The sequence below is a fragment of the Setaria italica genome, chromosome II (genome assembly GCF_000263155.2).
Source record: "Setaria italica strain Yugu1 chromosome II, Setaria_italica_v2.0, whole genome shotgun sequence".
Lineage (NCBI taxonomy): Eukaryota > Viridiplantae > Streptophyta > Magnoliopsida > Poales > Poaceae > Setaria > Setaria italica.
In genome coordinates, this window is record NC_028451.1 from 43765614 (window position 1) to 43782044 (window position 16431).

Here is a 16431-nt window from a genome sequence, read left to right on the forward strand (position 1 = left end):
CAAACTAATCCATATGAGTAGTCCACGGCATGCAGTTCATAGTTGTGAAAAGAGCTACAATGTTAGGAAATAAGAAGAGTCAAGAGTCATCTTCATATGAACTAGTTGCACAATGGTACTAATGGCTGAATGGAATATAATATTTGCATATGGACTACTTTCCTACGCATTGTGGTCACCTGAGGGAGGGAGTGCGAGGGAGATGGCAATGTAGAATCTACGATCTACACGACCAGAACTGGCTGAAAAGAGAAAACACAATAGCATAGCAACTCGACCAAACAAATGCCACCGATTTTGGGTTAGGCAGGATCGCACGAGGGAAAATTGCAACAGAATCACAGAGGAGGAAATGGCCAGACCAAACAGAGGGGAGGCGCATCAAGATGAGCACTGCACCGCGCCGCAGAAGCCCCGTGGAGGCATGATCCTGAAGGCGGCGGATGAGGTTGCCGGCAGGCGGCCTCGAACTGCGTGTTCCCGTTCCGGCTGCTCCTCTTCTGACACGGGAGCCCCATACGAGACGAGCAACCCGTACCGCCCGGCCGGTTTCGCGCGCTCGCGCCGTCCAGATCCTCGTGGATGCACATGGCCGGCGCCCGGCGGCAGGCCAGCGTGTAGCCATCCGAATCGCAGAGATGTGGCACGGAGATCCATGGCGCTGGGCCGAGCGCCGCCATCACGAACCAGTACGTACGGCCGCCGCCGAGCGACAGAATCCACCTCAGCTGCAGCTTGGAACCGTTACCCACCGGCGGCGGGACGGCGCGGCGTGCAGTGGTGCCACCTCCGGCGAAGACGCAGCGCGAACGGCCGCCGGCGGGGACCGAGAAGCACGAGTCGAACGATCCAGCTTCTACGTACCTTCTTGCTCTTGTACAAGATACTCACACCGGTATGAACAGTTCATCCCGGCCAGCCGTCGCCGACGGCCTCGCCATGGACGCCGGCACCACGCACGATGCCGCCCTTCCTGCCGCCGCCGCCATGAGCGCACCGATCTTCTTCTCCGATCAGCGGATCAGGGGGCACCACGGGGGCAGCCGTCATCTTCGCCATCGACCGGGACACCCACACACTCGAGGCCAGCTTTGCCTTTGATGGAGGAAGGAGGAGCACGCCAAGGAAAAAACAGAAGCGAACCTCGCAACTGCCTCGCTTTTATAATGCGCTCGAGAGGGAAAGCAGGCAGCTTCTAGCTGTTTCCTGCACGTTGCTTGGTCCTCGACCTCTCTCGCTGCCGTTGCTATCGTCTCCATCTTTCTTCATTTTTATAAACGCGCGTACCAAAAGGGACAGCGCCCTTGATGCGCTCACCCTGGCCGGTTGTTTATTGGGATCCACTTGTTTTAAGGATCATGCTCTTACGTGTAGGCGACTTCCTCCGGCGGTGGTCTTTTGAACGCACCCAAAGGGGTTTGATTAGTTTTGTTCTGGCAGGTGAACTCTCACTGATTACCTAAGCATGTAGCCGTTGCACGATCTTTTTTTTAACACATAGGCGCTGTAAAGCAGGAGAAAACAATTATCTATCTCGGGTTCAACCTAGCATGAACTTGTATTTTTGGCTAATTATTCTTTCAATGATAAAGAATTTGAATTTCGTGGTAGAAAGTAGGTACTAGAAAATTATCTAATTTTGTTGTCGGTAGGGAAACATATAATTCAATTCAGCCATGTCCACCAAACAAAACAATACCTTATTTATCTGGATTGATTATGCACTAACTATATACTTTTCTTGATACTGGAATTGCACGTCAACATGGCAAATCAAAGCATGACGAATCTCTTAAAATATCAGATGCAGAAAATGATACACCAGTATTGACACCCACATGATGGTGTAGATCTAGACAAGTCTGTGGTCCGCACCCTTGCTAAGTGGACCATTTCTCATGCATGTAACCGGCGGAATGGTGAGCTACCTCATGGCATGTGACAAGGATATATACGCATCTCCAGGATAAATTATCCTGTCTGCGTGTTGCAGGTCTTTTCAGGAAACGGCCCCTTGATCGCTGGGTCCAACCTAATAGCATATCATTTGGGTAGGGTGATGACCTTAGCACACACTCACAGGTAGATCAAAAGGAGGGCAAGCAAAGCCACACAATAGTATAATGCACACACTCCTTAATTATTTGACCACACATGGCCTAAGCAATGACCAAAGGTGATGATGATGCATCTAGCTTGTTTTCTATGCTCTCTTTTTGTATAACGTGCTGAGCACGTTTTTCATTAAGAAGAAGAGAGTTTGTTTACTAGAAGAAAAAAGAAGCGTATAATTCGAAAGAAGCAAAATGAACAACAAGAACAACCACACTCAACTCCTGATCCCTAACAACCTAGCTAACCCTACGAAGCTCGCCGAAGCCCAAAGCCTTGCCTCCTCCAGAATGGCGGGAGCCAACGCCACCGGCTGTAGAGCGGATCGGTCATGCACCCGACGGTTCCGTTCCCGCCACAACGACCAAGCGACCAACCAAACCAGGGTATCAAACCCTTTCCGATGTGGTTTAGGCACCCTCTTCTGAGATTGTAGCCACCATGAAGCGACCACACCTTCCTCTTGGGGCACTAATGTTTGGAGGTTCACATAACGAAGAGTGCGAAACCACGTTTCCCGACTATGTACACAACCGGTGAACAAATGATCTATAGTTTCCACCTCTTGTGCACACAGAGCACAATTGTCTTTGTCACGGAGCCCATGGCGACGAAGACAGTTAGAAGTCCAACAACGACCATGTAGAACGAGCCATCTGAAAAACTTGCATTTACCCGGGTCTGAACCTTCCAAAGTTGTTGCACCCCCAGGAGATGTGACCTGCCTAGGAAAAGTGCTTTATAAGCAGAAGCGGAAGAGAATTCCCCAGATGGCGACCACCTCCATACGAACTTGTCTGGCGACCGGTTTAGAGTTCAACCCCGAAGCAAATCCCATATCCTCAGGTACTACAGAACGACCTGTACCGTGAGAGCATATGAGATGTCGCTAATCCAACGTCAATCGGTCAGCCCCTCACACACCGTGCGCTTATTCCTTATGCGTGGTGGTACGGTTGCCCAAAGGTTTGGCGCCAGAGATTAGATACAACAACCGTTGCTCCAACGGTCCGACCAGAACAAGGCTCTATCGCCATTACCCACCACAACTATGACAGAGGCATCGAAGAAGGCTTTAGATAGCCGGCAGGTTGGGAGTCGATAGCCTCTCTACATCCTCATATCATCCGTTCGCGCAAGCCACATCCAGTGCATTCTAAGCGCCAAACCCATCAGTTGTAAGTTCGGGATGCCAAGACCTCCATAGACAGTAGGGCAGGAGGCGTTAACCTAGGCAACCGCACATTTCCCACCAGAAGCGACCTCAGTACCGCACCACATAAATTCCCTGATCAAGGTTTCAATAGTCTTAATGGCCTAAGGGGAAATAGCTATGGCCATAGAAATGTGCACTGGGATCGCACACATAGTAGACTTCACTAGAGTCAGACGCTCGCTCTTATTAAGCAGCCTCCCTTTCCAGGCGGGTAGGCACTTAGCGACCTAATCGACCAGCGGTTGTAGTGAGGACTTAGGCAACTTGCGAATCGATAGCAGAACGCCCAAGTATGTACAAGGGAATTCTGAGGTTTGGCATCGCAAGGTTTTCTTGGCCAGGTTAATATGTTCATCAGAGCAGTTGATGGGGAACATTTTACTTTTCGAGTAGTTAGTAGATAAGCCGGTAGCCTTTTCAAAGCAGGCTAAGATCTCCATGACGACCGCGAGGTCTTGTTCTGCCGGTGTGAGAAACAAAACCACATCATCCGCATAGAGTGAAGTCCTATGTCTGATGTTAGTGCCTAGCGTGTCGAGAAGACCCCTTTCCTCTGCTAAGTTGATCATGGAATTGAAGCATTCCATCACAAGTACAAAGAGCATCAGGGAAAGGGGGTCCCCCTACCTTAGCCCGCAACCATGGCAAATCCTCCTCCCAGGGACACCATTGAGAAGAACCTTGGTGCTTGTTGTGGAAAGCAACGTGGAGATCCAGTTAGTCCAAGTTCTTGGGCATCCTGCTGTCGTCAGTAGTTCCAAAAGGAAGACCCAAGAGACCGAGTCAAAAGCCTTTGCCAGATCAATCTTAAACATTATCCTGGGCATCTTTTTTGAAGCTAAAGTCTTCACCGTACCCTGGACGTACCGCAAGTTATCTTGAATTTGATGACCTTTGATAAAAGCACTCTGGTTAGGTGATATTAAGCAAACTAAATTCGTAGCGAAACGATTAGCCAGAACTTTGGAGAAGATTTTGCCAAAGCTGTGGATGAGACTTATGGGACGGTAGTGGCCCAGGGAGGATGGGTCATTTTTCTTAGGCAGCAATGTTAGTAGTGCGTCATTCAAGAGGTAGAAGCTTCGGCAGTCCATTGATGAGAGGGCGTCAAAAGCTCTGATAATGTCCCCCTTGATGATCGGCCAAACCGTAGTATAGAAGCGACCAGTAAATCCATCCGGGACGAGGGCCTTATCCGGAGGCATTTCTCTAATGACATCCCATATTTCAACTTCCGTGAATGGGCTACCTAAGTTAGAAAGATCTAACTGGGGGAGGCCAAGGGTCCTGAAGTCGAGAGCGCATGTCCTGTCATAAGAGGTGCCCATAATCCCCTCAAAGTAGTTGAAGGCTGCCTCCGCCTTCTCTTCCTCCCCCCTAAGAACAACCCCATCCACCTCCAATGAAGTAATGTGATTTTTCCGTCGATGATGATTCGCATAGAGATGAAAGAACTTGGTATTAGCGTCGCCCTCATGTAGCCACCGCATGGAGGATCGTTGGCGAGCGATGGTGCGTTCCAAGGAGGTGAGCCCAAGAAACCTAAGCTTGAGGAAGCGGCGAAGAGCTTGCTCAGCCGGGGATAGCAACCTAAGGTCTTGAGCTGCTCCAATGTAGTGTGTGTGTGTCTCTATGCTCTCTCATGCAGCTTATTTTGTCCCTTCCTAATCAGTCACTACTTGCCCTTTTTCCCTCTCTATGTGTGTGTGTGTGTCTTTGGTGGGCCCATGTTCCTTTCACTTTTGCTAGATGTCCAAGCTAGCTCTTAGCATGCCTAACTTAGTGTACAGTTATGGACTTATCACATAAATGGATATAGCTCATGGAGCAAGTATCTCCTTTGTGATTTTGCAAGCTATAGATATTCATGTAAATAATAATGTCACTCTGTGATTTTCCAGCAAGTTGCACTCAAGCTCACATGGCAAATAATGGATTGTTACTAGGACTTTTTTTTTACAGTTTCTTCACCTTTTCCCTATTCACGTCATGCAGTGTTTTCCCTGCTCTTGGTGGAGATTAGACTTTAGGACAAAGTATGCTCTTTTTCTCGAAAAAGGAGAACATTCTTTTGTCCTCCTACTCTTTTCGCCCTTTTCTCACAGGTCATCTTTTCCCTTCTTTTCTTAACCCATGGCTGTTTGTCTCATCTTATTTCTGCAGAGCATATCAAAGCCATCTTCTTGTTTCACTCCTTTCCCATCTTATCTAACTAATTATAAATCTGAGATGAAATTTATACATTGTCTGGATATAAAAATAAAAATACAAAATATAGAAACTATGTGATCATGACTTTCAGTCAAAATTTGTACATACCTCTACAGTTTCATTTGCTTTGTTTTTAATTATTAATAGAGGTGTATATCTTAAACTTTTGAGAAACATGTTGTCGTTCAGTTACTAAAAATATCATCACTAGATATATATGTACCCATGAATTTGAGCATATGCATATGCTTGCATGCTATTCCCTTCGTTCTAAATTATATGTCATTTTAACTTTTCTAGATTCAGAGATATTATTATGCATCTAGTGTATATCCAAAACGACCTACAATTTGGAACGGATTTTCTGTGAGAAGAGGCTACCCAGCTATATTGAAAAGCTAGTTCATATAGTTCAAGATGCTAAGTTGGTTGACTTGACTAGTCCTCCTATAAAAATTAAACGAAAAACTATTAAAGTCTTTCAGTCGATCAATAAAATACTTGAAATCTAGAAGCGTCTTTGTCCATTTTGCGGATAATAATCAGTGAATAAGATATCAGGGAGGCAACTATAAAATAATCGGATGGACGGGGACACAATAGTTAACAATTTCTTGTATCACTAGATAGCTAAAGGATACGCGTCTGCCCCTTTATCTAAACAAATTTGTATTGTACGATCATGACACTTAAAAATTAGAGGCATGCATCATAGTTTATCTAACTAGAGACTAATGGTACAATGATTCCACATAAAAATATATGGTTGCCAATTCCACTAGCCCTCTTCTAGTATATAATCTCAATTGCTTGGATCCGTACCCGAGAAATACCGTGGATTCTCCCTAGTCACCACTTCGTATGTGGCATTAACTTTGCGCTATTTTTAAATGGGCAAGTGCACAGCGATATATATGTTTGGACAAACCTTTCAGAACCATTCAATGAGAGATGAAGGGATGAGATCAAGGCGGGATGCTAGCCACCTTGTCATTTAGCATCGAGCATAATCCACTACGAAGGGGTTGAGAAATTTTCATCACTATATTCTTTTTTTTAAAAAAAGATTATTTTGGAATGACCTAGCTTTGTTGTTATTAAATTGGGGCGGCATAATTTATGAAGGACCGGGGGAGATTTACCATGGGAATTCAATCTTAGAAACTTGCAATGGAGTCACAATGTACACTTTCCAAAACAGATTAATTAAGTGTGATAATACAACCAAATATGCACATGCATACGAGATATAATGCTCGAACATCTCCCATATCACTAAACATCGCATTTTAGTATTTTTTCTCTCTAAATTCTGTATCAAAAGGTAAATTATCAAAAAAAAAATTCAGATCAGGCTGTCACACTCAAGGTCGACAAACTTTAGTTCCTAATAAATTCTACTAGATTGCAAACCACATAATGCATATCTAGATTAACATCAGTCAGAGTACTTGTCTATGCATCTTATGTTTTGGGGCCACCAAGCAAGTTCATTACATATCTGTTAGATTAGATAAGTTGACCTCGCAATGGATTTTGTACATTTTTGAAATAAATTTCTAGCTTTGTTCAAAGTTATGGGAAAATATTAATTAATTAAGTTAATTTGTTTGTATCTACACCACGCATTATATGATCCTTTTGGACCTCAGCAAACTACTCCATTCATTCCGACCATGCGTGCCATCGTGGCATCTTAGTGCACAATAACAATGGTATATCTGTTGTATAAAAAGATCACATCACTCTCATTGGATGACTGATGCCTCTAGTTGAATAATAACATTCAACTCGCATGCATATGCATTCTTACATGCTTTCTTAACAGAAAAATATGCAACTTCCAGAGTTCCGTAAAATATATAATGTTATGTCATTATAACTTACTAACCAAACTTGTATCGAATGCCATATGTATTACATTAATATAACATCAGTAATTAAAATAGATAACATATTATACACCACTGCTATACATGGCAAAGTCGAACTATTGAAGGGTTAATAAAATGCATGTAATCTCTCGATATTGTGAAATGATATGTATCTAAAAGGCAGTCTTTTTGACCATTCTCGAGTCCCTTTATTTGTTTGCAGTACATAAGGAAAGAAAGGTAGGGAAAAACTTAGACCAAATTACCCCACCTTTTTAATAATAAAACACCGTTAGAAAATTGCACAACAGTTAAGATATCTAAATTAGGCTTGAATTAGAGCTGAAGAGCAATTCTTTGTACTTAACATGCATCTATTCCACCTGAAGAGTCACAGGCTACTTTTCTTAACCTTTTTACGCTATTCTTTTTTGTGATGCATGACCATTGATTTTTTTAATAAAGAACAGAAGGAAGAGAGTGTACCTCAACTAATCAAGCTAGTTCTTCTAGTAGGTACGTAGTAACTTTTCTGCAAGTAGATTTACAGATATTTTGTAAAATAAGTGGACGATCAGCCATAGATAAAGGAGTAAAAGATAATGGAAAAAAATAGACGGCCACGAGATTGGCTAATGGAGCAATGATGACGACGATGATGCTCATTGCTTCAAACCTGGGAAATGAGGTTGAAGAATTGGTCTTGATTATCTCACAGAATCTACTTTTTGAAAGTTGGACCAGCCTAACTGTCTCTCCTCTCTCACTTTTTTTTACTCCAAACTAGACTACCTGCTTCTGGATAGAAATTCAACCCTGCATAATCCTCTGCATTCAAAATATGACCTTTTAGCTCAGTCAGAACTGTTTATATATATAACCAATGTATATAGCGGACTAATTAAGTTTGTCCAAACTGTCACTATCTAAAATATATTGCGTTTAAGAAAATAGTTTATTGTTCCCATTGGTAAGTTCGATATTTCAATGTCAAGCTCAAAGCTCAGGCAATTATATTTGCCTCTTTAATTTGTGAAATATCACTACTATTTATTGTATTTAATTACCTTAAATTTACAATAAGATTACTCTATTTATGTAGAAGATTGCTCTGTTTGATAGAAATAATTAGCTAATCTCTTTTAGGATCGATGTGGACCGGGCTCACGATTTGTGGCTATATTATTATTGACTAAATTAATGTAAAACCTACTCACACTAGCCCGGCTCACAAGATCATATCAATCAAACACATTTCCCACAGATCACCATATCTGCTTGATGAATACATTTGGTTGGTTATATTATTGCACCTTGTGTTATTTTGAGATGTCCTAGTGCTACTCAGCTGCATCCTATAGGGAGGGAGCAGGGACTAAAAAAGGCCTGAAAGGCTGAAAACATGATAATGAGGTTCAAGAAAAGAGATGCCCAATGCTTGAAAGGCTCTTTCTTGTCCAGTTTCTTTAGCATACCGCCCCCAATAAACTAATGCTGTGGTAGGCAACTCGATGTGAATTGGTTCTAGTCTTTTGTGTTCTTTGTGCTTACTTTATTGGGCCCAAGGTTTTATTATATCTGGGATCATGTTTCAAGGTTAAAATTTTTCTCAAACCCCACATTGACATGGACAAGCAACCCAAACGCTGCTGCCACCTCCACTAGGGCTATGATCCTCACAGGTTTGGTGGCACATGAAAATTTCTCTATATTCTACTAGCCTGATGCATGGATATAATATTGTTAATGTGTTTACCACTAGGTACAAAATACTTGGTGGTAGACCCAATTATTTAGGGCAAGTGTAAGCCTGGGAACCTTTGTTTGACCACTACAATTATAGCTACCATGAGCACACATCTGAACCATATTGTATAATGCTGGTGCTAATGCACGGCCAATTCCATACACAACCATTGTTTAAGTCCTATCACTTCTTTATGTGCCAAGATTATTATCCTCATCATTAAACAATTGTTCTCCCTGCTGCCAAAACTTATCCTTTTATATTAGTGACACATCGATTACTTTACAAGTACGTGTTAATGGCTACCGTATAGACGTATTATGGTAGTTGCAATGGTTTGAAAGGGACTGAATTGGACTCTACAGAGTAGTTAACAGGAGTAGCGTGGCAGGAAAGAGGAAAGAGTGATCTAGAATGGCTTGTCATTAGTGCCTAACAACGCCTTGAATTTTAATAACATCAGTGTACTTCCGGAGAGTAGTTGTTAACTTGTTTAATGTATTATTTGTCCAGACTATTTATTGTAAAGATTAAAATATACCTGGCATGTTACCCCCCAGAATACCAACATTTCAAAGAGAGACAAATAATACTGTAAAGCTAGGTAGAGCTCATTGGTATCATCTCAGATTCTCATGTACCATTGTACCCTCACTCATGTAGATGATGCGTTTACGGTGCATTCTTTTGCTTCGAAAAGAAAGAAAAAAAAGATACAAGTATTATATCTTGGCGTGAATCCCTAGAAACCTACTGCAAAATATGGTTTGGTACGGGTACAGTATTTGCAGATCTGATGGGTAGTTTCATAGAGCACGAATCATATTCTCCTAGCCTGAATGCATGCATGCAGGCAGGCAGCTTTTGTACTCTTCCTCCACTTCATCAGCTGGTGGTAGGTTCGCTACGCTAGGATCATACTACGCCTCAGAGGCTCAGACCCTCAGTAGCGTAGCGTCAGGCACTGTAGCAACCATGGAGGGTAAAAAGGACAATCCCCTAGACTAGTAGGCAGTGTGTAGGAGATAGTGTGGGCCCAGAACAGGTGTGGGGCCGTGCATTACTACATTTATCAATTATCAGTTGGTGCAGTAAAATCTGTTCCTCAGCTGATACTGCCCGTCTACAGTAGTATACCTTATGCAGTAGCAGTTGTGAATGGTGTTCATACTTCATACGCATGCCTATCCAGTGAGCGTTAAATGTACAAGTTTCCAGTTGTATGCACTCCGGAAAAAGAATTCAGAGCTTAAACGTGTTTTTGGATTTTTTTTGCATCAGGTCTGGCCTTATGCAATGCGAATGAGAGTCTTAGGGTCTTTTGTTTGAGTTGCAACTTTTGAGTTTTTCTGAAAAGTTGAAAGGCCAACAAAGTGTGTTTAGCTTTTTGAGCTCAAAAAAGCTCATAAACTCTCTGACTTCCAGCTTTTTTCAGGATGCTCAAACAAACGTGACCTTAACCTGATAACCTCTAACCTCAAAGGCCAAGGCCTAAACCCTACAGTCCTACACTAGCGGTTGAACGGTTGAAGTGTTTGTTGGGTAAATCAGAGCAGTTCAACCTAGCCATTTTTTATCCCTAGTCTAGCGCAATGTACATCACAAATCACAAACAGCAGTGACCTGTTCATTTCTGAGCAAAAAGACACGGACCACATGAATGACCTATGAGGACTGAGTGCACTTGCTCAATCAGCAAGTAACAGCCTTTCAATCAACCAGAAATAGTTGAAGCAGGCTCCAAATCAGGGTCCATCTAGAACTCTTGCCCGTCCTTTACCTCACCAGTTCTTCTTGTCACAGATTAACATGGCCCAACCCCAACATACTTTTCAGAGGACAGCTAAAGGAAACCAATAATCCCCCCGAGTGAAGTTGCGTCAGGAGCTGGACTCTCGGGTGCATCCAAGCAATGCCAACAGCCAACTACAACATCACAGAAAAAATGAGTTGATACAGATTCAGCTTTCTCCATTAACCAGCTGGCATGTTGTGTTGGCATTGACAGGAACACAAATAGAGTCTCGTCACAATCAACGTAGAAAAGACAGATCTTTACTAGAGATCATTGTCAATGCAGAGAGAATCAGCAATGAAGGCATAATTTATATAATTGATATTTTTCCAGTCCTTTTTCACTTATAATATCTTGGTTGCTATGTACAGAAGGCCACAATTAGCTGGGCGACTTTACATTATCAACTAGTAAAACTTTTCTCTTTCGAGGTTTTCAATGAAATACAGCAATAAGTAGTGCTCCGCAATAGTGCAGGAGAGCCTCAATCTTGCACTGATGGCTTGATGGGGTGGTTATGTACAATGTATCAATGCTCTTTCCAGAAGAAGTAGCAGCAGACTATTGGTGACAATCCTTTGAATTTCCCAAATCAGTTACCACATTCTTCATGCAAGTTTCCTCGCTAAACTCAATATAAGTATACACACAAATGAACAAATCAGATTGATCATCCAGGTTGAATCATTTGGATTAGCGAGAAGAAGGTTCAGAGGCAGAAAGTTTGGTCTCTGACAACTTTTTACTGATCTCCAGCTGCTGCTGTGTTCTAAGATAACCCTGTGCTGAAGAAGTAACTATCTGGATAATGAAGTTTATGACCATGAGCCAAACAACAGTGTTCCAGATCAAAGTGAATGACAGATTCCACTTTCCCTAAACATGGATCAAACAAAACGAACATTTAGAAACAATTGAATAAGAAGAACCAAGATGGCAATATGATAGTAAAATAGGCAGAGTAAATCAGTGGAGCTTCAGTGTTAAATGCCTTTTTATCAAATCAGTAATTCAGTGTATATTGTTTTAGTACTGCGACACCGTACAACCATTTTAATCTCAAGACCCAATGGTTAGGATTTAAATTGACTACCGCCTTATGGCCAGATCACTTCATAGATTGGAACAAGTTAAGCTCATGGCTGCAGTAAATGTTGGATATCCATGACTGCCAGAGTTGAGCGAAATTCATACCTTTACAGCAATAGAAGCTGATGCAGCAACATGAGCTGATAAGAACTTATCCTTGGCCGTCTTCAGCTTGGCAACTAAAGAGGGAACGACGGATGCCACTCCAGGGACAATGCCAAATGCCCATATAAGCCTTTTCTCCACCAAATCAAAAAGTTGGTTGTTGCAGAGAGTAATCACCAATGTTGTCTACATAAGTAATTTGTCAAATATAGTTAGTTGGCTTATCAAAGATGAGATAAGATCTGTATGATATTATGATTACAAAACACAACAGAATGCTGTATAAAAAGTGTACAAGAAATTTGACGAACCTGGAGACAAACTTTAACAATAGCCTTTCCAATCAAAGTTGCTAGAAAAAATTTCCAGAAAGGTATGTTAAATTGTCCACACAGTATACCGGCTAGGTCAAACAGAGGGTTTGGCACCTGACAGAAGAAAGAGTTATAGAGCTTTTCCACATGTCATATTTCAAAAAACAAAGGAATAGAGTGCCCATACAGTAGAGAACTGCTGCAAAGATCATGCACACTAAATTTAAGAGGTTTCCCACGTGTCATATTTAACAAGAAGTCATGCCATGGCTATATTTTGAAATGTACTAGTTCTATAGCAATTCTAGTCAAGTGTGAACATGAGCTTCTAAACAATTTTACATGGTCTTTTCCTAACAGCCTAAACTGGCAAGGTGCTACAAGGCAAGTTGGCATCTGGGGGAAAAAGCAGCATACTTAAATATGACTCGAACAAACAAATTTGAAATGTTAACAGAAAGATACTGACCGAAGCAAGTAGCAAGATTACAGCGAAGCTTAGATGAGACATGATCCATTGCTTGGCCCGATGTAAAGTTGATGACAGAAAGCCTTCTGAAACAGGAGCATTGAAATCTTCTAACTCATCTATTCTGCGGCCTGACATGCTAGCTGTGGTTCATTCATATGAAAGGAGTCAGCGACATAAAGTAACTTTAACAGAATGGGCTGAATGCATCATCCAATTTGATGGTTTCCAAATAATGGCATAATCTTGTAAGGCAAACTGAGCCTACATATAACTTTGTATTATGGATGGCTATGGTCAACTTACAACCTACAAGCCTGATAACCTGCTAACAAGAGAGTTTCAAAACTAACAGACAAGAAAAAAAGGTATCTTTCGAAAAATACTGCATTCTCTTGCATGTTCCAATCTTGTAACTGAATCTTTAGTAACAGAACTTCACAGCAGAATATCAAGAAATAAACATAATTTTAATCTGCTACTCTGGAAGGAAATTCCAGCATAAGTATATATCAGCGGAAAATGGTATTATCATGAAAAGAGGAAAAATAGAAGGGTTGCATATTTTAATTAGCCCTTTGACAACTGATGATTCAAACTTCAAAGTGGAAGAGGTGGATAAAGTGGACAGGTAAGAGAAAACAAAGTTAATCAAGCAAATTATGCTGTAAGCCAACAACTAAGTGGTAAGTGTAAAGCAGTATGGACGGAACCTGCTCTTGAGAGAAAATATGGAGGAAGCTCTCCTAGTGCAGTTCCAATGCCCCAAAGAACAGCTTCGAGATAAACTTTCTGCAGTATTTTGCTGAATGGAATTGTTTCCTGATATATAGGGGCTCCAAACTCCAGACAGTCTTTGTCTAGCCATGATGGCATCCTTTTAAGGAGAATAGTGTCATAAGGAGCACTCTTTAGATCAACCCTACCACACTGAACTGCTTTGATAGTAAATAGGGCAACATGGGGACCTAAATACAATACGAAAGTGTGCAAACCAGAACCTGCAAAATAATTACATGTAAGCTGAAATCCTGGTTATATTTAAGCTAACTAACTAAACTTCCAACTGCACAATTTCACTAATCTGAAACTATTTTCACTTACCTAATCCAATGGATGAAGCGACCCCTAGTATGATCCACCAGAGTCCAAATCTGACATACCAAAGTAATTCCTGTACATGCTGCATCAATGACAACATACCATGTTAATCCAGCTGCAAAAGAGACCATGTAGACTACTGCAATGGGGGTATCGGAAGCAAACTGCCACTAATGTGAACAAGATAAAGCAATGGAGATGAAATTCTCTTGAATAATATGCAAGTACATTTGCTAAAATGGCAGACAGTCTCAGGACGGCTATAAATATAAAGACCTAAAGAGTAGACAATAGAATTTGGTTTATCATTCAGTTTCAAATATTCATATCACACAGAAAAGGCATAACTTTCTGTTAGCTATCACACCATAGTGCAATTCATTGTTGCACCTAGATCACTCAGACTGTTCTAAATAATGTGAAAAACAAATGTTTTAATAACTTTGAAAGAAGACGATACCTTTTCATGTGGGCCAGCAGTGAACAAGAGTAGACCCCAGGTAGCAACAACCAAAAGAAACACAACTTTCAACCGAGAACCTTTCTTCAGAACAGATGAACATGTTCTTCCCAAACTCTGAGCAATGGCTAACACAAAAAATGCCGATGTCTTAAATGGTTGCGACGTCATTGTTAGTCTCTCGAGGTCCACACGATGTTTTTCTCGGAGCTCTGAAATATGAAGTGCAATTGGTTAGAGCATGGTCTACACTGTAGTTTTATATCATCATTATTTGGTTGACAGAATATATAGGAAATCTTTGGTTTCATCTCATCCTATAGTGAAGTAGTATGGAGATTCGAAAACACCCTCCTAATTTGTTATCTTAAATCAAAGTTTCACTTATCGAGTCTTATCGTAATTATCAAATTCTGCTGCACATGGAAACAAAAAAAATGGCAGCTACTTTCCATAACATAGTTTTCGAAAGGAGGCTTTGGAGGCAGTGACATTTCTATTCTGTCCAAAAAAAACTCCACGCTGGAAAATTGAATTTGCATCGAAATCGTAAATCTAAAGGACTAGGCAACAAAAAAAAGAAGAAGAATCCTCACTCCTAGATGCCAATCTTGTTAATTAAAAATCAGTCGGAAGATAAAATGACGAAAACTTAATCTTCTCAGACGCCATCTTCCCCAAAACGAACTAATATCGAACTTTAAAAATGTAAAACCTCAATTTTAACATTCAGAAACGCTCTAAACGACGCTAAGCTTGAATCACAAATCGAGATTAAACAAACCAAAACAAAGCATGCAACTTGGCTAGCCGAAAGAATGGTTCTAGTGCCGCTTTGAATCGCGAGCAAGGGAAACAATCCAAGAAAAGTTTTCCCCCCTAAAATAGAAGGGGATTAGCGATTAGGTATCACCAATTCGCCAGAAGTCAAAATGTAAAAAACGCGAAAGATTCCAACTTTCTAGGAAAACCTCAACGATACGCATTTGCAGCTCCACGGCAGCTAGCGCAGCAACTGCGATTTCCATAAAATTCGACACCACAGATGTCGAAATACGAACAGCTGAATTACGATACGAAACACCCAAGAACTAAAACAACCCTCCGCAAGAACAATGGGCCGGCCAAACACCGCGATCCCTTCCCAAAGCCAACGGGCGATCGACTCACTCACCGGACACGCCCTTGTCCTCGCCGGCGACGACGGCGGGCCCCATCCCTCGGTTCCGGGGTTCCTCTATCTCCCTCTCCCACGTAGATCTGACCAGCGCGCTGTGGTTGTGTGAGCCCGCCCCGGCCCGCAGCCGCGCGCTATATGAACCGCGAAAAAAGGGCGCGAGCGAGCTTTGCTTCTTCCCGTTTGATGCAGAAACGCCTCCTCTCCGGAGATGACGGAGAGCACGACTGCACGAGCTCGGCGAGGAATCGCTCCTTTCACCTGAGATATCTTTTTCGCAAGCTGCGAGGAGAAAAGCTCGGGGAAAACGGCTTTCGTTATTTATGGGTTTGATGATTTACCCCGTCACGAGCATAGGTGTTTTGGGGACAATATAGATTAGGGAAAAACTGACGTGGTTGTTTGAACCGAATAGTAATCTGGTTCATAATATCTGGGTAGAGTTATGAGCTAGTACTACTTCTAACTTCTTTCCTTTATAAAAAAAAATGTAAACTGAAAAGCATACTGTTTATTTATCTAATATCTTATGGAATTTATTTACGTCTCCAAAAGAAAAAGGCGGCATCGGTGATTGGCCTGATGATGCTGATTTTTTTAAGGAAAGATGATGCTGATTAGATTAGCACGACTTTGTAACAACAACAAGTGATTTGGTCACTTTAATTCATAAGTGAGCTTAACGGACTGATTTGGAGCTCTTTGATTGATCTCTTAATTTTGAAGGAGTTGTAGAAATTGATTGGTACACTAGTAGTAGT

At 41.8% G+C, this 16431-nt stretch overlaps 1 protein-coding gene across 1 annotated transcript; it reads right to left on the minus strand.

Annotated features, from left to right (window-relative positions):
* Positions 1-11246: 11246 nt before the first annotated feature.
* Positions 11247-16114, minus strand: LOC101778328 (vacuole membrane protein KMS2). The gene is made up of 8 exons (XM_004958027.4): positions 15668-16114; positions 14494-14705; positions 14037-14115; positions 13646-13933; positions 12933-13075; positions 12461-12577; positions 12150-12335; positions 11247-11831 (listed from the first exon to the last, which is right to left on the minus strand). The coding sequence occupies exons 1-8, from the start codon at positions 15708-15710 to the stop codon at positions 11649-11651; spliced, it is 1251 nt and encodes a 416-aa protein (XP_004958084.1). The 5' UTR covers positions 15711-16114; the 3' UTR covers positions 11247-11648.
* Positions 16115-16431: the final 317 nt, after the last annotated feature.